Genomic DNA, 24,362 nt, shown 5'->3' on the forward strand with positions numbered 1-24,362 from the left:
GTGTGTGTGTGTGTGTGTGTGTGTGTGTGTGTGTACAAATGGCTTCTAATATCCCTTTCCCACTCGATAATTGCTGGTTGGTAATAATTGCTTGTCTGTCTGACTATAGGCGATTGTGTTTATTTGACGGTGCAACTGTGTGCATGTGTACTTGTGACTGGGAGTGGCAGCTATTATGTTTATCCATGGAACAGTAGGCTATAAATACTAGCATGCCTGCAAACATATGAATCAATTTGCTAGAAAAAGACACAGCGTGTGGCAAATCCTCCCAGCTTATAACCTTCTCGGTATTTACTCTCTGCTTTCATGCCAGTTCACTAACTCTCCTGTCATTTCAGATACCTGGCGATCTTAACTAGATTCCCGGCCCATCTCATCACCTGCAGCTCATTGTCTTAATTAGACCTCAGTGAGCCGGTCATGATAATTACGTCTATGTCTGTGACCATTTTTTGCCACCGACATACTGTTAATGTAAAATAATAGCATAATACTGCAAGCACACCCTTTCAAAGAGCAATTAACTTTTATTTCTAAAGATTACTCAGACGATTGATTAAAATGTGAAACAAATATTAAAATGTCCTAAATAAATAAAGCATAAATAAAATAAAACCACATATATCAGACTTCATGCAGCATAAACTCTTATGGTTACCGATCAAAAGTAGTGACCTTCACAGTCATTTCACCTTGTCCAAAATCTAATGCCTTTAAAAGGACAGTCATTTATTGCGGCATCAATCAAGAGCTGCCCTCTCTATATACGACAATCTAATAGCTCTTCATTCGAATACCATTTAAGAATGCATTACTTAAGCAGCTGATCAATACTCTTGTGTTGGTCATGTAAAGCATCTTGTTCTTGTTCCTGGGTAATTTAAAGACCACTTCTTCATATAACACAACTGGAGGTGCACATATATGTATATATATGTGTATATAGTAAATGTGAAGAGTAGCTGGTGCCATGTACATTCAGCCAATGAGGATCCTTTAAAACAAATAGATAAATATCAATAAATGGATCAAATATGTACGATAAGCACTTTTTTCTTCCAGGATGGAAGTCAAGTCAGGATTAGTAAATGACTGTAAAAAGTTGATCATCCAATCAAAGTGGACAAATTCTCTTGACATCAAGCCCTGGAGAGGTCAGGATTATGGTTTAGGATGGGCTTTAAGGGTCTGACGTCAAGAACTTTGATTTGATGAACAACATGATTTGACTTCTCTATCTTAGGAAAAAAATACTGCCTGTTTGATCCCATTTGCCTGTTTTATGGATCTCGCTCTTCCTACTGGACCCTTTTTGCATTTGGGATGCAATTGTACTGATTACCCGTTAATCTGTCCCTCGCCTGCCTTGCCAGTAACTGAACCTGACTGCCTACTGACTGGCTCAGAGTTGTGCTTCTAGATTCACGTGTGCCAGTTTCTTTAGAAATGTTACACAGCGAGAAGGAAACATGAAAAAGAGGAAGTGGGGGGGGGGAACTAAGAACAAAAAGATTAAAAAGGACAGAAAAGAAAGTATGAGCCTGAGAGAAAACAGGGGGTGTTGTTATATAGACATTGTGTGCACAGCTGTGTATCAGTCTGATGGAAACAGCTGGACTGAACACTGAACAAGTCAATACACTTTCATTATTATTCACAGGAGAGGCTGATAGAGTGTTCTTTGTTCTCTGTTGCGGCTTTATTCAAAATGAAGTGTTTCAGCACGTTTGTTTGTACTCACTGTCCTCGTGTGTCTGCAGCAGGGTGGGGGAGCTGCGGGGACCGTCTCCAGGTGTTGTGAAGCAGAGGGTGGAGCTGAAGTACCAGGTGAATTTCCTGAGTCCGCTGACTAATCCTGTGTGGCGTGCACCGGGGTAGTCTGGGGTGATGGTTACCACCTTAACATCCTCCGGAGACTGCTCTGGCCAGACCAGCAGCTGCGTTAAGTGAGAAATATGGTTAACAGTGACATCCACGTTCCCATTAATATCTATTGAATCTTATTTAATCAAGTACATTGCTGCAGCACCTGAGATATCCATCACAGTTATTCGTTTGTTGTATATTTCCATTATTTTTTGTTTACTCATTATTTTGACTCAGCAGTATTTGCTTCAGGCTATCAAATCTAAATCGTATTATTCAGACTGCATTTATGAGACAAAACTCATTTGTACCACAGTATGGGCTGTGGTGAATCTTTTTTGAATTAAGTCGATACCTCGGGGTTTATCGTCATTAAAGTTTAAAACTGTCAAATGCTATTTACAAATTCGTCAAAATAGCAAAACAATATTCATGTTTCATTCCCTAGAAAAGTTATCTGCATTCCGGACATATTAAAATTTAAGCAGTTATTTACGTATGAATGTACCACTTAACATAAATTCCTGCCAGCAGGCCATTATCAGTCACAACATCATCTGAGGACAAACACTAAGTTTGATTATCAGTCCAACTAAATGCCTAATGAAAGGTTAATTTGTCTCTATTGTGAGACTTGATTTATATTCACAACCACAGCAGTTTGGTTTGTGTTATTGCTTTAGCCACAAAAACAAACAGGGGAAAACATACATATTCATAATGAGAGATAAGCCATGGGCAAGACTGTGATATGGTTCCCATATTTATTTTTCCTGGTAGAGTGTTGAGATTAGTTGGATGTGCAAATATCTCCTTTTAAAAAAAATAATTCCTGGTGAAGAAAAAGAGTGGTCAAAATGCAAATGAAAGTATTCATCAGAATTAACCAGCACTGTGGGTTTACAGTGAGAAATAAACAAAACCACTGTTTACACACACGCTACATATGATTAAAGGACTCAAAATGTTTCTTTAATGGCATATTGTTGGTGAGACATTTACATACATTTGTTATCAGTGCTTTGCCAGAGGGGTGCACAGCAAAGCTTCTTTTTGCATCTGTATTTGATTTCAAAATCATTTTAAAAAAACCCTGTCCTGTAGGCACAATGTCTGACTAGTCTGTGCTCTCAAGGCTTTGGATACAATCCCAGTCTCACCTGCTGTCTCAAAGCTTCAAAGTATTCTAGACTTTTTCCTCTTTCCTCTGTTTTCTTCTCTGCCAAGTAAATAATAACTAACCTTACAGCTGACTGGTGTTATTTTCTCCTGTATAGTCCAAATCCCTGTTATTACATGGGCAGCCTACAACTTATCATACCCTCTCTACTACGGTTGCCACATGCGCACACTGTTGGAATAAGCAGCTAAGACTCTGAATGTTTCATTAAGTGTAATCAAGTGGAAACGCAGTGACCGTGCCACGCCTTCTTGACACTTCACAGGTCAGAGCAGTTTAGTCATTCACTGCTGTTGCTACTGAGCCAATGCTAGTTCCACATCTCCTTCATGTCACCTTGTGCGTCTCCACTAGGCTCTCTTCTATAACGTGCTTTTACATACAGGGTTTCTTTTAACTGTCTGTATGAAAAGCTGAAATATAATACTGACGTATTCTGTCTAATATTTTGTTGAGAGAATATCTGCCACTGTAGTTACTAAGATTTAGATACAATGTCAGTTCAACACCGAATAATCATTTTGTCAGAATTTGCAAACCACAACTGCCTTTAGGGATTTGCATCCACAATATGTTCAGCTAACAATCCCACAATGCACTTTATAGATGAAAATGACTATTGTGAGATTAAACACAATGAAGAGGTGATGTAAAATGGCGATTAGCAAATGTAAAAACAACATCTCAATCTATGGCTCACTACACAGTAAGTCTTTGATAGTGATAATTATATAGGGAGTGTTGAATATGTGCTGTTTAATCAGTCAACACGCATCATGCTAGCTAACATTCCTGGGACTTTGGGATATGTGGACTGCCGATGTTTGCAATGACACGTCGCTTTGAATATATCTGTGGTTACAAAAACATGCTTATATTGTCAAATACAGCACAAAAGAAATATTCAAGATTAACACTGTTAATTCTCTTCAACATACGCACAGTTTCATATTACCTCTGAGTCTGCAAAAGACACAGGGATCTCCTATTAGGGAAAAGACTAGTTGAGTGGCTGCTTTTCTCTCTGCCTAAAGGGTGCTGCAGTGCACCCAGTCTGTCATGGTAAAATAAGGTTTTCTATTGTAATTTATTATCAGCACAGCACAGTTTGGGTGCAGTAAAAGAGTGCTGATCTGGCACCCTCAAGCATCTGATGCTAGTCCACTTTTAAAAGGGTGCTGAGATGATTGGGTCTGCTGTTGCTGTAGTAACATGAGCATTCTTAACCAGATTGCAATAAAAACCCAGAGTGTGCCGAGGAACGCAATGCTGCGCAGTACTGACCCGCAGGTAGAACAGGGAACAGAACAGGAACATTGCAACAGTGGAAAAATAATACTGTTTGATCTTTCTGCACCAAAATGTGCCATGTTAGGTCCCGGGCACAATACTTCATAAAGTCTTCTTTATACTAGGATAGTGTGTAAAGGCACAACTTGTTAGTGTCTATCTGCAGGCATCCTGCTCTATGTCTGTATTCAACCTTTGGGCAGTGGTGTGTAGACCCAGCCAATAACAGTGCAAGGATGCAACTCTGCTCTGTCCGTCTCTCGGTATGTCATAAAGAGCTGCGTCTGTTTGACCCAGGGCGAGGCTATGCACACACACACACACACACACACACACACACACACACACACACACACACACACACACACACACACACACACACACACACAGGCAGAGCAAAGTGGCACCTCGGCTGTATTCACACAAAATCTGGAGGGCTGTACAGAGTGTCTATTTGTGCTTTAGAACAAAACTGCCATGAAACATTCAGAAAGCATTTTGTTTCTCTGATTCACTGCTTTGTTTTCGCTCACACCACTCCCTCTATTAATTTACTATCTGGCACATTTGACCACTGCTGTTCTCTCTCCCTCTGTCCTGCCTGTTGAGCTGACAAGGAGGGACCGATTTTGAGTGGTGTGTTTACTAACAGCAACCTACAAATCCTGAAAATTATGCCATTATCAGGGACTTTAAGTAGCAGTGGTTAAAGGGACGGCTCCAGCGTGGAAAACCCAGCTGTGTACTATGGGAGAATGCCTGGTTTGCCCAGAAATATGTTAAAAAAGTGTTATAGAGGTAGAGTTAAATGTTGCTTAGTTTTCCACGGCCACGGCAACCCGTAACTGTCCCTCTACCCTCACTATTTAAAGTCCCTAATTTTTTCTGCATACGTTTTTTCATCATCGCATTATAACAATAAAAAAATCTGTTATGCAACCCAGACTGCACTTGTACTACCCCAAAAGAAAATCTGAAGTAAGTCTTGAGACACTTTCAAGGACACAAATCGGAGACAAGAAACCCGTCAGCAGTGACTCTTTGGTTCTCCCTCCGGCAATCAGTTTTGAGCTACATTATTAAGGGTATTGTATACAGTCAGTGATCTGTGGGGGGATGAGATGAGATGAGGCTTTGCTTGATATCCTCTTTTAATTAATATCATTATCTACTGTCCTCCAAATAGCACAACACTTCCGAAGACGCACACCCACATGTGCAGAGCAGCACTGCAAGGCTCCATTGATTTGGAGTGGTAAAGCCTGGTATACAGAGGCAGCATCAGAGAATCATCATCAAACATGAAATGCCATATAGTATTTATCAACCAACAAAGACACCAGCGTTCACACTCTCTCTCCTTCACACACAAGGACCCAGTGACGCACAGCAAGAATGTGATGTGTTTTCTTTGTCATGTTAATCAGTTCCTCAGGGGTTGGTTGCCACAACGAAGTGAAGAATAAATCACATACCAGAACTAGTACATATAGATCACTCACACTATTCAATCCTTCGCTCTCAGTCTGCTCTCTATTATTCAGCTTCTTTATTATTATGTCTTCTTTCTCTTCAGTCCCTCGCTCCCCATTTTCTTAACACCACCTCCTCTTTCCCCATTTAATCTGCTCTTTTTCCTATTCCTCCATCAGTCCTTTTCATTCCTACACGGAGCTGATCCCTCTCTCGGTTTGGCTAAGAGTATGGGTAAACAAGAGCAAGGCAGTGCATCGTGAGACACAACCTTTGAGCTAAAAGTCCTTTGAGGGGTTAACAGGTTTTCGATTTCAGCATTTATTCTCGCTCCCACACAGAGGCAGAGATGTATTTTACAAGCATCTATTTTTCACTCATACAATTTAATTGATGAATAAAATGTTAAGAAAATCAGTATTATATGATTTTTTACAGACTGTTTTTTATGAATGCTCAAAATTATCCTTCGCCTGGAGGTCTAGGACAGAATACCTCAGCATTATTAAAATACTGGCTGTTGTCTTGTCTGCAGTCGACAGGTTTAATATCACTTCTAATTTGATGTCTGGATATAGTTTATAAAAATTTTGATGATGTAAGATTGAGAGAACAGACATTTTGAGTATTTTAAAAAGTAATTATTAAATTACAACAACCTTCTGTACTTTATAAACAAGACAACAGACATTTATTTAAATGAACTCATTACTTTGTGTTGCACGTACTGTTGTGATATACACACATCTGGAGCCTTACCTTGTATCCCTGGTTGATGCCATTAATAAACTGCTGAGGTGGAGGATTCCAGGTGAAGCGGATGGTAGTTGAGTTGATAGCTATAACTTCCACTTCCTGTGGAGGGGCTGTGGGAACTAAGCACAAAGATACATACATGATTTAGCTGTGATTTGTTCACTAACACAAAGAGGATGAGTGTTTAGATACACTGGAAAAATCATAAAGGAACAAACTTGCAGAGTTTTCACTGTTATGCTTTTGCGTCTTCAACAAGCAGTGGTTTTAAACATCTCATAAAGAATAATATTTCAGTATTTAATGTTGAGATTCACTTCGTTTTTTAAATTAAAAATATCTGCCAAGCCTGCAAAAGCTAAATGGCAAACCTAGAGTGTTTTTCTCTGCAGCAAAACGACCTCATTTCTCAACATAATTCATCTCATCTATTGTATTTTGCATTCACGTGTTCTGCAAAGTATCAGCTTAGGGATGACTAAGTGAGATTAGGGTACTGCCCCTTCAGTGACTGGTTCTGAAAAATGACAGCTCATAAAGGCAGCTAAAATGATGAATGAAATCTATCAAGTCTTTCAATCAGTGACCTCAGACGACCAGACAGAGGCCTCAGAAAGTTAGATGACTCATGGGACTTGTTGGTTCAGTCCTGTAGTCACATCACATATCACATCGTCATTTAATAACCCTGCAGCTTTAACAATCTTTATTACTCATGTGACATAACTGCATAGTACGTTGTGATTTATTGATAAAAACAAAATACAATGTATTAAATACAAGGACCTCAGCACTTGTATTTATACCTACTTTAGACACTACAGTTAGGACCCACAAGTCAACTCAAAATCAAAGCAGCAGAGGCTAAGATATCCTGCTTTTTAGTCTCTCGTCTCAAATATCTAAAAAAAACACTGGATTTTACATGAATGCCCACACTGTCTGGACCCAATTCCTCCATGTTATAATGTAGACTTCTGTTTCAGAATTTAGGTCCAAAGCTGAAACCCAAGATAACTGTGACATCACCATGACATGATCAGGGTTACATTTTCAAACTCTGGAAATCTCCCTCAAGAGCAACAGAATAAACTATACCGCAAATCAGTGGACTGCACCTTTAAATTATACATATATCTATTCTATCTGGGGGAAAAAAAACTTAACTTTTTGTGGTACCACCTTGGTCAAGGTTCATAGCGAACTGAGCTGATACTAAAAAGTTGAGTGAGAACACTCCAAACAACTTATTGGTCAGAGAGTATTACCACTAAAATCATCACTTGTGCAATTTCCTTATTGTGGTTGCTGATGAAATGATCTCAAAAGGAAAGGATATCCTCCACTGTTGCTATGTCTTTATGTTGCGTTACAAAGTGTAAAACAAAATTGAGAAAAGTACCTGGTAGCAAAAGGGAATACAGTCCTGTGGTGGAAACATGGCAGGGGAAAAAAAAAACATGAACGCACCCTTGTTTCTAACAAGTAATACACTAAGAGAGTCCTAGTAATAAAATAGGACTCTCTGTTTCCTCTGTGTTTAAATTTGAATGTCAGTTCAAAGATTCAACAATAAAAAGTTCATAAATAAGAATTTGCAATCAAACTTTAGCAGAAAAGTTATAATTTATACAGTAAATAGAAATAAGTCTGTTTGAAATGTGTATAAACTTGGCCAAGGCGTTCACCATCCACCAGAGACAGAGAGACGACAGAGTGCTGAGAGAGATAAGATGGCAAATGTCTAACAAAAGAAGTTGGGGAACATACAGTACCATGTACATTACAGCAGTTTTTCTTATGAAATGTAGGTTATTTGTTCAATCTGAAAAAAAAAGGGGGCTGATGAGCAGTGTTTGGTTTGCACACGCTCGACACAGATTTACTTCATCCACTTTGAGATTAGTCCCGTGTTTCTTTGTTTGTTTTTCCTCTTCCTTCACGTCAGTGTATGAAGGCCTCTGCATGTGAATCTTTATGTGTTATGGAGTCTTATAATGGGTTCATGATAACATTAAAGCCAAGAAAAGTAGAGTGTGACTGTAAAATGTGTGTGCGCAAGTGTGTGTTTGTATATGTAAGTAAGTGCGTGTTTGTGGGCACAAGTTATGGTGATTACACTGTAAGGGGTTTATGCTGAAGCTAGAAATCCACAGCGATAATGCACTGTTGCATGATGGGAATGCCCTTTACGTCTTACATTTGTGCCAAAATGGCCAGACAGACGACACACATACGCACCCCGAGTGGAAAGTGCACAGACCAGAACAAACACTAGTGAAAAATGTAGGGGAAGTGATAGTGCAAGAAAGAAAGCCAGAGGATGAGAAGACAGAGAGGGAGACGGAAGATTAATTGATGGTAAAGATGCTCTCTCCCCCCCTGCCATGCTGACTGTACTCCTGGGGACTGGCTTCTAACCCCTTGCAGCTCACAGCTTCAGATAAAACACTAAACTCTGTCCTCTGGGGGAATCTTAGTATGCGCGTCTATGTGAAAGAGCGAGAGAAGAGCAACGATATCAAAGTCTAGCACAGAGTTCAACCACATCCTCTCAGAGATAGTGAGAGAGAGAAAACGTCTAATCCATCGCAGCCACTCCCATTAAACCACATTAGAATAATTAATGAGCCTAACTCCCTCTCCTGAGTCTATAAACCTGTCCAGAACTCTTGTAATAATGACTGTGAGCTTTATGTGCACATGCGTGTGTGTGTGTAGCTCAGCCCATCTTTAATAATGATAATATATAGTTGAAATAAAAGTCAGGAAGAGAAGAGCACGTGTTTAAAGAAGATTTACCCCCACAACTGCTTCCTCTCGTCTTCCTTTACTGTCTTCACCGACATACTTCCCGTTTTCACTGCCCCTGCATGGATTTATGTTTGACACACTTGAAAGTTTGTTCCTCTGTGCAGCCATGTTTTCTACAATCAACACACTATTACTTATCATATAATATATTTATAGAAGAGGCAGAGCCACTCTTTCATTCCTCAGGCTGGGAGCTGGCAACCTGGGAGATGAAATCCCTCCAGCGTGTCCTGGGTTACCCCCAGGGTCTCCTCCCAGTTGGTTGAAGCTGGTATGCCTTTGGGGCAATGCCTCAGGGGCAACTTTAATACAAGTCTGAGCTACATCGACTGGCTCCTCTCAAAGCTGAGCTCCTCTTCCTATCGCTGAAAGTGAAGCCAACCAGCCCGCGGAGGTTCCTCGCCGCTGCTTCCTGTAACTGTGATCTCAGCTGCTTGATCGCTAACCAAAAAATAGAAATAGTTGAGAATCTACTCGCTATTACACCGTGCTACCCGTTACAGAATTGTTTCTGTGTACTGCACTGGAGTATAAAGGATGTGTTCATCTAAAAATAAAAATTCAGTCATTATGCCAAAGGAAAGTCGAGTGAATTTTCATAGTTCACAAAACATTTCTGGAGCTTGACGGTAAAACAGTGTGAGGGTTGAAATACTCACGTCAGTTTTGAAAAATAAGTTCAGGTGGGAAACTTATGATCATAGAGTAGATCAGTCTTTACTCGTAGGGGCTGATGGCTCAATCCCAGGCTTTTCCTACTCATACTGTCAGTGTCCTTGAGCAAGATAACAAGCTCAGACTCGTTCTAGATGAATGTGTACATCTCGAGTATGTATTCACATTCTTATTAACAGTGAACGTCATTGAAGGATCTCAAGAACACAATTACAGACGTCCTTCACTTCAGTATCTTTCACTTCAGTTCATAGAAATAACACTCGTTAATTGTTCACCACCAGATCTGAATGTGAGGGTCCTGCATCTAACTTGTATATGAAATAAGAAGAAGTACCCAATGCTTGAACCCAAGGTCTGGTACGATGAAAAGTCTGAAGTCTGTCCGTAAAAGAACCGCCGACAATCTTTTACTTGTTGAGAATATGGGGAAAATACTGCTATCTCATCTTGGAAATTTTAATCATCATCCATCAACTGTAAACCAGGAATCATTTAAGACATTATTAAAATAGACGTCTTATACAGACATTATCATTCATTAATATTCTACACAACAGTCAGCAGAAGCTCATTTTCTGTTGCCTCCGTGTAGAACTATTTTAATACAAAGAAAAATTAATTGTCGTGCAATGGTGGCACAGAATTCATTACCAAGTTTTCTGAAGTAATAACTTGTTTTACCAAAAAGTTCCTGTTCCTGTTCTCGAAGAAATGATATGGATGTAGCTATCCATCCCAGTTTGATTTATGATATCGTGTTGAGTTGCCAAGTGCTTTTTTTCTCAATTATTTAAGAGATTAAAGAATTATATAGAGACATCGTATTAGACAGGCATTGAGTTTGTGATTGTTGTGTCTTAAGGCTCATTTATGCTCAACGTTAGATACTCATACGGATACGGATGGAGCTTTCTGTCTGTACTGTGTTAATATCATCAGTATTTCTGCAGCTTTCTGAAAGCTTATGGATATGGACCAACGGAGCCGTACCTCCAGCAGTCGTGGGGGGCAGTGTAGCAGTGGAGCCAAGCATGACACGACCACAGGATAAGAAGAAGCTTTAAAAATTGGTGGATCTTTTGGAAGAGAGGTTATGCAAGTTAGTGAGACGTTTAAAACATCTGTAAGATGTTACTCGCCCCTACAGGACAACAGGGTGGAGACTGGACAGTGGTGAAGGAAGAGTGGAGACTGATCTGACTCTGAGCGGCGCCTTCTATTGGTTGTATTGCTTAACATCCATGCCAACGTGAGGGGCGAATGGAGGTATGTGGGCAGTGACAGTTATATCGATTAAAATGTTATTTGTACGTAAAAGGAGAATAAAGCCTTAAGTGGTTTGTGTTATGCATTGAGTCTTATTTTGCGAATGAATGTTACGGATGCGTATTAATGTATTTTCTTTAAATGAAGTATTGTTAATGATATTAATGGAGGCCCGAGGAGGATTAATCACTGTCCTAGGTCCAGGATTTAAGGAAAGAAGGAAGAGCTTAATTTGGGCAGTTAATTAAAGTAATGTACAATAAAAGATGGTACGAGTATGTTCATGCAGGAATACTTCAGTAATATGTCTCTATGATGATGATGACATAATACCTCTGTAAGCTTTGGTACATTTCCTTTGCCCTCTAAGAAGGAGAAATAAAGCTTTGTTTGTTGCGTCTTTTCTCACCTCCCTGCAGGGTGTACTCTGTGACAGGGCTGCTGTAGACGCCAAGGCCTGCTCCGGTGTAGGCAGCCACCTGGATCTGGTATTGGGTCCAGATGATCAGATCTTTTAGCAGACAGTAGTTGGTCTCAGGGCTGCTAATGTTCTTCTCCTGGTAGTCCCCTGGTAGCCCTGCCAGACGGTACCTACACACACACACACACATACACAAGTGAGGAGAGTTGGCAAGTGATTCAACATGAGTCAAAATCAATTATTAAATGTGCTACCCTCACTTGTTGGCACCAGAAATACAAGTTGGTTAAACTTCTTATTTTTACTCTATTTTGTACACCTTTAAATTACATATTGGGATCTTTTGCACGGAAATGTTCATCAGGCACGTTTCCAAAAGGTTGTCATGTTAAGTTGAATACTGAGTTCATATAAAAATTTTAATTGTTGTCCGGTTTTGTTGTAATGCATGGCATAAAGTGTCAGACATCTCAGCTGCATTCAAAATATAATTTGGTGACTGATGAATGTGATTAAGGTTTCAAACGGCTCTTATAAGCAATATTTTTTTGGACTATGTGCTCAAATAGGCTCCTCGGCTTTTCTGAGAGCTTTCCTACTTTTAGACTAATCAACAGGTTCAGTTTAAACTTCAGGGTAATTAATTGCTAAGAACATCTCCACTCTCAACCTGTATTTTAAGTGTCCTTGAGCAAGGAAGCAAACCAAGAATTGCTCCCAGTACACGTTTTGAGCATGGGCAAAAAATGTAAGTTGCTTTGGACAAGAACATGTATTGATGTGTAATAAATGTAAGATGACCAAACGCACCCCCAACCGGAAAATAAATTCACAAAGCTTAATAATATAAAATCATAACAGTACAGTACACATTCTCTACATGCCAATATACAAGTTTTAAAATAAAGAAATGTTTCAGTTTCACACAGTGGTATTTATGTTGGCAGAGAAACTCTGCCTCAGTATTTTCCATCAGCAGGAAGCCGTCAGAACCCCTGAAGAATAAAAACCTTCAAATGCCTGGTAGACGTCTCTGAATAGTGCCCCTTCAAGGCCTTTGCTTTAGTACATGTGATATAAATGTCCACTTAAAAGGATATATGACCCGACTAGACAGGGAGGTGTAATACCACTGAGGTATTGTACATATCTGATGGAGCCAAATGGAGTAATAATCCTCATGTCAGCGTTTTAATATGGTGCCTATTCAGTGTAGCAGGATATTCCGACATTTCACCGGCTGAGTCAGCGCTCTATCACACATGCGTACTGTATACACGCACACAGGAACACACTCATACACACAAACACAGATGCACAAAGTGAGGGGGTGCCGGAGGCTGACAGGGGATCTCCGTAGTGGAGAGATAACCCCTTTTTCCTCTTTCTCCACCTGACACACTGACACTAACGCTGGGGGTGGAGGGGAGAGCGACGGAGGAGGAAAAAGTGGGAGAAGATATGGGAGAGAGAGAGAGAGAGGATCTGCCAGCTGATATAAAGAGGAGAAAGGAGAATCGAAAGGGGAGGGCAGGAGGAGGTGGAGGCTGAAATGATACAGTGGAGATGTGTGAGCGTGCGTTTCTATTTTCAGCTGATTTCAGAAGTGGAGGGAGATAACACACCGAACGAGTATAAAGAGCTGATAACTTCTACTGCAGTTATATGCAAATTCATGTAAGGCAGCTGATGACAGTTTGATTACACCCAGTGTGTCACACTTAAGGTAGACATCAAAGTGAAGGACACACGACTAAGGGCAGCACGAGTACTGTGAAGTGCACTTGTGAATGTGTCTGTGCTCACTTATTTGATAAAAAGGGAAAAGCGGCAAAAATGTTTTTACAATTTAAATTTTCATAGGTTTTGTCTATACCAGGGCTGGAAATGCAGTATTGAGTAATCACAGATATTTCTACGGTTGTCCAAGGTAACAAGCATAACCCAACATTTACACATATATATATATATATATATATTCTGTGGTATAAAATAGTAAAAAGAAGAAAATCCTCACATTTGAGAAGCTGGTTCCATGTTTTCCATTTCTCCTTATTATATTATTTTGAGAATCGTTTTCACAATGTTGCCGTATGAATGTGAACATTTCTTTAAATGCAAAGGAAAACCCTTGCTGTTTTTTAGCTGCTGTCATTTAAACCGGGCTTTAGTTTGATTTTGCAAGGGCCAGGCATAACGTGTCAGAGGTAAGTAGCTACATTTACAGACAAATGACATTTACAAATTGTGCTGCTGAGTGTTTCCAATTCATATATTTGTACATGAAGGGGCTGAAACTTTACAAACGCACAATAAATGAACCTGACACTATAATCAAATGAGTTTCTGTTCATTACTGACTTCCCATAGTGCATAGTGCATTCCCATAGAGGACAGCGGGCAGTAAGAGGTCTGTTTACGTCCTCTCAACCAATGAGAGGCTGATATGACTGTACAGTACATGCTTGTTTGCATATGTCAGTACATCATCAGAGAGCTACTGTAACTGACAAAGTGCATGCTCGGCCTCAGAGAGTCTCAGGTAGCCGTGTCTCAGATAAAGAGACGATCAGATCAGGCCCTTAAACACACAACACAGCCTGATGTCTGATGTTTGATTGTTAGATCGCTGGGTGATTTGAACAGATTTCAGTGAAATTCAATTTCCGCTTTGTTTAATTCTTTGTCTTTATGGTCATTTAATTATTAACACATTCATGTGACATCTCTGAAGCATAAATGTTCTGATAGCCCAGCCCAAAGATGCATATAACTTGATTGTGCATTACAGGGTTGATGTTATACAACCATTATTAAACAAGAAGAGCAGGCGAACAAAATAGAGGAAAAGCAGCCCAGGGCTCAGAGCGACAAAGTAATTAGTCTTGTAAACAAGCAATAATGTTTAAGTTCAGTTTTAGATTTCTTAAAAAGTATGGTTGCATATTTTTACTTTCACTTTTAGTTTCAAATAATAACCCTAGCACAGATAATAGCAGATAATGATTCGTGGATCATCACAATTTACCAGCTCCAATAGTTTACCATCTACCCCAGACAGCAGTCACTTAGTCACCAAACTTCTAAAACCAAATATATAAAAATATTACCAAAAATGAATTGGCACCCACCAGTTAATCAGAGTCAAGACTTTTTAATGAGCCAACTATAAATGCGTGCATGTTTCAATGTGTGTGTTTGTGTTTACCTGAGTACGTATCCTCGGAGGACTCCGTTGAGCTGAGGTTCTGGCGGAGGCTGCCACTGGACCATGATGGACTGGTTTGTCCGCCCGCTGGCTACAATGTTCTTCGGGGGTGCGCTGGGTGCCTCCTCCCTCAGCATCAATCTAACACACACACACACACACACACACACACACACACACACACACACACACACACAAGAAGGAAAGTGAGAGAACAAGAGAGACAAATGATTTTGATTAGGTTGATTAGGAGTTCTGTAATGAGAATATCTGTGCCGCTAAAGAAGTGCAGGCACTGCATTTGTCCTTTCATCTCTTGTCCAACATTATAGTTTGCACAGTAAGTAGGCTAAAAAGGATTTTAATCGCCGTCCTCTTTCCCAGGAATCTTCATCTTCTCTTCTCTGGTGGTCAGACTGTCTACAAACAAATTATCATGTTTGTCACAGGAGATACACGGGACAGAGCTGCGACTTATTACAGAGAATCATCTACCAGCTTAAGCAGCTCTGATGAATTCTTATTGAATGCTGGAGCTCATTTCTCTTATCCCCCGTTCTCCTGGTGTATCATGCAATCTCATCTAATACATCTACTTTTCATCTCTGCCTATATTGTTCATTTATTTCAAACAAACCACCACTGCTGCTGATGGAAACATTTAACGCGTTGCTTCCAGAGGGATTTCTCCTGGGAATGATGGAGCTGACACCGGGTTTTTAAAACAACAAATGTAGAAGCGTTCATGAACTCGGTATAAGTTGAATTGCATTTTTACTCACTGGCGGCTTAGAAAAACAAACAGGCATTTACTGTCTGTGTGTGGTGGATTACTGTTTATATTCTGTGTTATATTGCTCCTTTTAACTTGAGGTTTTCCCACTTTTGTTCAACTTATACACCTTCTCATAGACCAGCTACACAGGCTGACAGCAGCAAATACTTAATAACTATTAGTTGAGAATGAGCAAAGAGCTCATCTTTTTAATTTTCAGTGAGACAGTGCGATCGCTCGCTCCCTCTGCCCTCTTCAGCTCTCGTCTGTCTCTTCAAACCTTTTTTCCTCATCTTTCCCTTGACTTTTTGATCCCCTTCTCTCCCATCCGCACACTTTCACCTTTCATCCATCATGTCCTTTGGCCTCAATTATTTCATCCTTCTATCTTTTACTCATCTCCTTCCCTCCTGTTTTTCTCTGTAACACGCCCCCCACCCCCCACCTTTCCCTCGCCGCCCCACCCGTGATTAAAGCTCCCAGCCCTCTCATGGTTGGTAAAGCACACAGGCTGAGCTGGTCAGCCTCTGGCTTTACTGTAAGCAGCTCAGCTAACGTAATCAGAGCCATATGCGCTCACACACACACACACACACACAAACACACATATAAACACACCAAACAAATTTCTCCCAGCTTAAGACAGACTGCTACATCCGATGGTCTTTTCCCTTCCATGGATTATGTCTGGAGATTTACATCCCTCCAACCCCCCTTGCTTCCCCTCTGTGCCCCATGTCTCCCTGAATGATTCCCTATGAGCTATTGAGCCATTAGCCGTGCTATGGCTCTCTGTATATGTGTGTCCGAATCTGTATGTGCCTATAAATGTGTGTGCACATCTATATGTGTGTGAAGGCAGGGGTGTGAAAGGCTGTTAGCTAGAGACTTACGCAGGCGGATATATGGCACAGGCCAGTGGTTTTACAGCTGTGCTTTACTTCCATTAGGTTAGGCACTGTCAGACAGCACCAGGTGCTACAGCCATATACATGCACACACATACACACACATAGGCTAATGGGCCTTGTGTGAATGAGATGGGCATTAGTGTAGCCGTCTGGAAACGGGGTGTATATAATCCTCAACTATGCCACAGCTTTTGACTGGAATTGATGATGTACATTAATGCATATCCACAAACTCACACTACACAAACACACACACATCCACACGGTACTTAACAGATGCGGTCATTCACTGTTTGACTGCAAATAAAACACACACACTGACACACTTACTCGATAGCAGAATCTCCTTCTGAATTGCCTTAATTTCTTCCCAAACAGTACATATTTCACACAGTGGGTTCAGCACGAGGACATCAACTTTACACCTGAGATTGAATATACAAACTCCAACACACCCACTCAGACACTACTTTAAATTCACCCCAACACCCACAAACATTTGCACCGAGACCTACACATGTACCACAACCAAACAAATCAAGCATAGCCCGTATATATGTCTGACTGCTGCGTGACACACTTTCTCTGTCCCTTGTTATTAAGAAAAAGAGGACACTTTCTGCAGGAGATTTACGTGTTTGCTAGTATGTGAGTGAAAACAGAGAGGGGGGCACGTTTTGTGAGTCCATATGCCGTGGGAATTAGTAAAAGTTTCTATCTGTGTCATTCTCCACAGTTTAATGCCCACTGGCTTTCTCAGTAAACCCACATACACACCGACTCTTAAATTTAATGGTGTTACCGGGATGTTAAATCTGCCGCTATTGGAACAGGATAGTAAAATTTTCATCCAGTATGAGTAGGAAATAGAGAGAAATGAGCAGAGGGCAACAGAAATAAAAAGCCAGAGAGAAACCAGATGGGATGTGATTGGGTACAACCAGCTGAATAGATGAGCTTATTTTCTACTTGTATGACACTTTAAGTCTTGTCTGCTTTAAAAGTTGTGCTGTTTTGCCCGAGGCTAAAAGCTGCACAAACGGAGGAGGGTGACATACTAAAGAGACTCTGTCGGGGAAATGCACTTTACGCCTATTCTCCCTATGAAAACCAGCTGCGGCACACATTTGTCACTGTATACTGTCTTTCAAAAAATGGATCATTGAAATGTTTTTACTGCATCGAAGCAACAATACTTCAAAACAAAACAAAGGTGACACTAGACGCTCTGTCTTTATCGCTGTAGTCTGGAGCGCAGAACATCGACAATTGCAGGTTTAAAATTTTCATGTAAAAATATTAAATAAGATAAAACTAACAATACTGGCTGACTGCAGTGTAGTGTGCTCTCAAGGTAGCTGCAGTAATTAACTCATAAAGATTTCTTAAACCATATTCAATGTACTCCACAACTTTAACATAAACAAAGCAGGTGATACTGGCAATCTCAGCTATACCTGCTCCTACTGTGTTTGCCTGATTTAAGGCTGTAAGAGCTTTACCAAACATGACTTGAGATGTAAGTGCCAGTTACAGCTGATTGCCCTCCCTGTTGCCTGGGAAATGTCAGTGGAGGCATCTTGTCACCACAAACCAAAACAACAACAAACATGTTGTAAGCATAACACAGTAGTTAGCTGATAAACATTACACTTGTTTAACATCAGCATGTTAGCATTATTATTTTAAGCATGTAAGCATGCTGACATAAGCATTTAGCTACTGCAGACCCCCTTGCTTTGCTGTAGGCTCAGGCCATGTCCACATGTACACAGGGATTTCATAAAACGCTGCTTTTTCTATTCATTTCAGCCTCAGTCTCGTCGTCAAATAATTAAAGATGCACCCATGACACCTATTAGATCAGGTTTTAGGCCAGGTTTCGGGTTGCAGTTAAGTAAAAACTGGTTCAAAAAGTCTTTCGATAAAAGGAGAGTCATTTTTCACTTGTATTTTCACGCAAATAATCAAATAGGCATAGACATACATTTTAAACACAGCTCAAGGTTGACTTTGATCAAAAAGTGTATGATGGTTACAGTATATAAAAAGTACTATAATCTATAACTGTTGCAAATTGATCCTTATCTGAGCACTTTCTGTTTAACTTTTCTGTTTAAAATTACATGTCACAATACCAAGGCCACATCGGGGGTACAGTAGGCGCTGGTCTATTCAGCAGTGTGGACATAAAAGGATGATCTGTTATTTTGTAGGTTAATTAAATAACGGCACTGAATGAGAAAAATCCAACTAACATCACAATATAAAATGCATACATAACACATATTAGTTTTAATAAAACCCTTTTCATTAAATTTGTGTAAAAGAATGCCTTGCATTGACATGATTGGGGTTCAAGGTAAAGGTTTGAGGCTTTATCTTTCTCAACTGTGAGCTCAAAGAATTTTCAATTTCATTTAGTCTAGCGAGCCTGTGATTGCAAAGGCCTTGTATGGTCCAGGTCCAACAAAATCTGTTTTGTGTGCTCTTTTTATATTCGCCACAAATAATTGACCTCCAATTTTCTGAAGATACTCCATCAGAATGAAAAGCAAAAGGAATACAAGTACATGAGACACCGTTAGATTTGTCCCATTCTTTTATACATTTTGAGTAAGATTTAGGGGGCGTTGTATGAAATGTTCACAGTAATGGTTTAATAGCTTGTAAACTTATATTTTGTTTCTCTAAATTTCTATATACATTGCTGATGGCTGACAGCCCTCTACCGTTGTAACATAATGATCTAAAAGGCATTTATTTAAAACGTTTCAGTATTATTTGCTTTTTCTTGGCTTAGCTTCCTTTATATCGAGCCAGATAACTTGTGTGTCAAGCTTCAGAGGCTGAACACATCTAAGTTACAGACATATGGTGCAGAGACACTTTTAAAATCGGCACAGGGATGCATGTTGGAGGTTACCGGACTACCAACTAATGGCTACTCTGAGGGGACACGCTACCTCATATACAAACACACACAGTAACCCCCTGCCACACCCACCCGCCATGTTTCTTATGTTCGAGCTTGTCTGACCTAGCAACAGTAACTTAAGGAGGTGGGACTTAGGATGAATCAATTGATCCTGTATAATATTCTTTGTGTGTTGATGGCGAAGAAAACACTGAGCAAGTTGAATAGATGTCTGTAATTGCCACCATTTTGCTTGACAAAGAATGAGCTCGTTCTGGCAGAGCCATCCCCAGTGCAAGCCCTCTCTCTGCAATCATCCTGACATTTCTGCTCTATATATCTTCATGTTACGGGCACCTTCGGCATAGCTTAGCCACAGTTACACACAAATACATCATTCAAGATTAACACTGAGTGTCTATAGTGTGTGTATATGATAGAAACAAATGAGAGAGAGAGAGAGAGAGAGAGAGGACTTTATCACACACCCATGTTAAAGTCTGATGTGTTCTGGTTCCGGCTGAACAGCTGGAATAAAAATTAAGAGCAACGGCAAAGAAAATTGAGACAGATGCTTTAAAGTTCTGATGATCCCAGGAGTTCAACGCATTTATGCATAATCTGTCATTCCTCTGTTAATGCTTCCTCTTTAAAGCTGGTAATGGTGTGAGTGTAGGTCATGCATGAATAACTGTGTGTGTGTGTTTGTGTGTGTGTGATGGGGGTGGGGACTCAAGATGGTATAATTGGATTCTTCAAGAGAGTTTCTGCATTTAAAGGTAATGTTTTACATCTCTGATCACATTCATTCATATACTGTTATGTACATTTTCCAAGAAACTCTTTTCGTAGTGCCACGGCGCTCCTGTGCATGGATGTGAGAAAAGAAAGGTAGGGTAATGATGCAAAGAGAAAAAGAACAACATGTAGGACTTAATACTGTCATGATAAAGATCCTTATCAGTACAGGAACAAAGTGGGAGAGTGCAGAAGCAGCTGGGACTTCAAACTTTAATAAGGGCTTTTAGTCATCGTGCTCCTTACAAGCTTCTTCTTCATTCTCTGTCCTGTTCCCTCACTCTGTCCACATTACTGCATTTTGTCATCCTTCTCATTTGCTTCTCCAGGACATTTTCCTCTGCCTCGCTGTCCCTGTGTGTCGAGTGCAGCACGCGCCTTGGCATCTGTGACTGCTCGTGTGCGTCTCTTATCCAGGCAAACATCCAGCAGATGAAAAGCAAAGTGTGGCTGGTTACATATGAGACAAACACCGAAGAAGAGACGTATCCATCTGCTCTGATACACTGACCGGTGATGACTTGTCTGTCTGCCAGTCCTTCATTTAGCTAGGATCAATCCAATCTATTCTCCAACAGCCTGTACCAGCCAGCTTTGAACTGTGGACCACGGTTGGACAAAAAACAATACGCCGGTGCATGCAGAAGAGGAAGGAGAAGAAGAAAGGAACAGGAAACAGGAGATAAAGAAGTGCAGATAATAAAAGAAGTGCACGCTGAGGAGAGGGAAACTGACAGGAGAGAGTAATCTGAGGTGTGTGAATGTGTGATGGCAGCGTTCACAGCTGCTGCTGTTGCTGGGAGTCTGTTTGGCAGAACTACAACTGGTATTGGCCTCTGGTCACACTCTTCAGCCAGGCACAGCCACGTTTGTGTGTGCATGCGTGTGTGTCCACCTTACAATGCAAGGCCACATCTGTTGTATTGTGTGTTGGTGTCAGAGAATTGGTAGATGTGTGTATTCAGGGGCAAAATTGTTAAGAGGCCTGCCACACCCCCTCCAACCCTCTTTCACTCGATCCAGCTCAATCAGTGCTAAGGCATCATAATTACCCCCATTAGTGTTTTCTCTTGGGATAAACATGCAAACACACACACACACACACACACACACACATAAAACATCCACACAGCCATCTATTTACTTTTCGGGCCAAATCACACTCGCACACACAGACGCGCAGAGCGGTTAATTTCATCATTTTTGCTGTTTAGTTCACGATGTGTAATGGAAGGAGACCGGCGAGGAAATACACACACATACACGCGATGTCACGTAGACATCTACAGCATGGATGTGATGAATATAAATTGCTCATTGCAAAGGAAATGGATTCTAAACAAAAAGGGCCGCTCCCTTCACCCCCGCCTTGTTAGAAGCCATCCTTATTTCATCCCCAGTCTGAATGCTGTGTCCCTATCCATGCTCATGGTAACACACACTCTATCACACACACACGTACACAGTTAGACACACAAATTAGAGTGTGTGGGTGTGCATAGACTATGCCTTTTGACTGCATAAAGGTTTCAGTTTATTCATTCCCAGTTGTGTAAGGCAGTGTGACCAAGTCTATTACACACAGATGGAGCAGGCTAAAAAAACTCTATTTCACACACATCACAGCATGTTCAACATAAGAAATAATGGTTTCATGCTTTTTAGAAAACATCAATGAAATCGCCGTGTGGCTTCACCAGAAGAATGGTGAAGAATGTGTTGAAATAAAGCTGGTAGTGGTGAGAGCGTGTCCCAGACAAAAGACTGTGACTGTGTCTTTTCAAAGTGCACGTCATTCTCTTACCTCTGCGTCTCTGCGCTGTACTGACCCCTGCCCACTTGATTGACAGCACAGAGTCGGAACTGATAGGTCCGGGCAGGTGTGAGCCCGCCCACCGATACCTCGGTCACCACGGGATCGACCTCTGATAGGTAGACCTTCCACGGTGAGTCTAGACGGAAGACACAAAGATTAGAGGCTGATAATATCAGGCTGAGGCAGGACAAACAGAGACACGGGGACACTCGGGACCCATTAATCAAAAGGAAAGAAGGGAGGAATAGATAAAAGAAGGAGGGAAGGCAGAACGGAAGGGGTGGAGAGAATTATAAAGAAACAAGTACCACAGGACGCAACAAGAAAAAGTTGGAAGGAAGAGGGGGATTAATAAAGAAGCACAGATGCTTCTGTATACCGTTGCCAGCTTGTTGCCGGCTTATCTTTCAGTCTTTCTTCTGAAGATACCACAGACAGATGCACTATCATCATCGCACCAGCCACATAAGCATAGTGTGTGCGCCATTTAAAGCGAGCCCAGCGAGTGTATTAGAGACATCGTCTGACATGAAAATACATTGTATTTACAATGGCCTATTATCTCTAGAATATCCCAAACATCTAATACACACAGCTGGTTATCAGAGTGCACAAAACTCCTCACTGTCTGGCTTACGTGTTTAAATCAACCAGAACTTCAAATGTTTTTATTTCTATCATTATTTTGCCGTATCATTGCAGATGCTACAAAACAGCTGTTGAAATAGAAACACTAGAACACTTGCTGTCTCCCTACAAGTCATCAGAATGCAGATTTCTTATAATGTTCATCAGTCCAGCCCCTATGGTCATGTGCCAAGCCCTTGACTCTACATGTAACAGCCACCAATCCATCCCCTTATCTTACAGCAGGAGTAAGAGCTGCTCTACAGCCATCTACCTCCAATCTGTTTCTCCTGTCACTCTATTCCTCAATTCCCCTCTCCTCTCTCTTCCTCTATTTCTCATTTGACAAAGAGCCAGCCTGCTGTTAAAACATCTGTGGCAGAGAGAGGGTGAGAGACGGGGAGAGAAAGATAGTGAGAGAGGGTAAGGGAGGGAGGAAAATAAGAGTTTATTTATAGGGAACCTGGATGTACATTTACGCTGCAACACCACTCTCCATATGTCCGCCTCTTGTAAATGAGTGAGTGTCAGTGCCTGGTAGACAGCAAGAGAACAGCTGTCTGCCGCTCAGGGACTATAAAGTATGCACACATACACACATAAAACGGTAAGCACACATACGTACTGTTTTCAGAGAGCTCCAGCAGGTAGTGGAGAAGCGGGGAGTTCCCGTCAAAGGGGCGTAGCCAGGAGAGGAGGACGGAGCGAGAATCAGAGTCATTGAGGCGGGCGGTCAGGGAGCGAGGAGAGTGCGGCAGCTCACTGAACACAAACAAAAGACAAGAAAGACCCAAAAACATCAGTTTGACAATAGTTTCTTGGCCAATTGATTGGAGTCAAGACTTTCCTTAAATGTCTTAATGCCAGCACTGATGAAAGGAATTGATCAGCTTGGAGTAGGGCAGCACAATTAATCAAAATATAATCAAGATCACATTATAGCTAGTTGCAATATCCAAATCACAGTCGCTGCAATTTTTCATGATCATGATATTTTTAACCATGTCATGCAGCCCTAGCTTGAAGGAATACAATTCAGTTTGATTGGACAATAGATCCTCTGCAGAGCAGACAGTTTGACTTGGCAAAGCAGGAAAAGCACAGGTGGAATTTATAACGTTAACAATGGCTGCATTCCATTTAGATGAGCTAGATCCAGGGCTCTGGTATTGTGGGCTTACTGGGTCACTTAACGTTATTGTTCATATTCATGCTTTTTCTGCTTTGACAAGCCAAAAGGTCTGCCATCAAAAGACTCTATTTGTAACTAGGTTTCAACTGGAACCGGTTCTTGATTTCCACAAGCAACCAGCAAATACTGCAGAAGTTACTGGCTGCTCATGGTTGCTACAGATCTGCTGTTGAGACATGATACCACTCTCACATCTGGACAGTAAATATAAATCTTTGTTTTTAGCTTTTGGGACGAAAGCCAGGAAGAGTGTGTCAAACTATTCTTTTCAAATCCACATCTAAACTATAGAGTGTGTCTCAGCATGTAATTACGTATTTATGCAGTTGTGTTTGTCTGTGACAAAGTGCCAAGACTTTTTATTAGACAGA

At 40.9% G+C, this 24,362-nt stretch overlaps 1 protein-coding gene across 1 annotated transcript in view; it reads right to left on the reverse strand.

Moving 5' to 3' along the window:
- The window catches only part of LOC311263794 (protein sidekick-1-like), a 242,425-nt gene that overhangs the window by 50,311 nt on the left and 167,752 nt on the right, over positions 1-24,362 (reverse strand). The window contains exons 15-20 of the mRNA XM_084364111.1: positions 23,425-23,561; positions 22,161-22,308; positions 14,956-15,096; positions 11,736-11,917; positions 6,572-6,687; positions 1,745-1,940 (exon numbers count right to left, since the gene is read on the reverse strand). Of these exons, the coding sequence (XP_084220237.1) occupies positions 1,745-1,940; positions 6,572-6,687; positions 11,736-11,917; positions 14,956-15,096; positions 22,161-22,308; positions 23,425-23,561 (920 nt within the window). The remainder of the gene's footprint in view (positions 1-1,744; positions 1,941-6,571; positions 6,688-11,735; positions 11,918-14,955; positions 15,097-22,160; positions 22,309-23,424; positions 23,562-24,362) is intronic.

This window comes from Pagrus pagrus, assembly GCF_965226575.1.
Source record: "Pagrus pagrus genome assembly, chromosome: 2".
Classification (NCBI taxonomy): Eukaryota; Metazoa; Chordata; class Actinopteri; order Spariformes; family Sparidae; genus Pagrus; species Pagrus pagrus.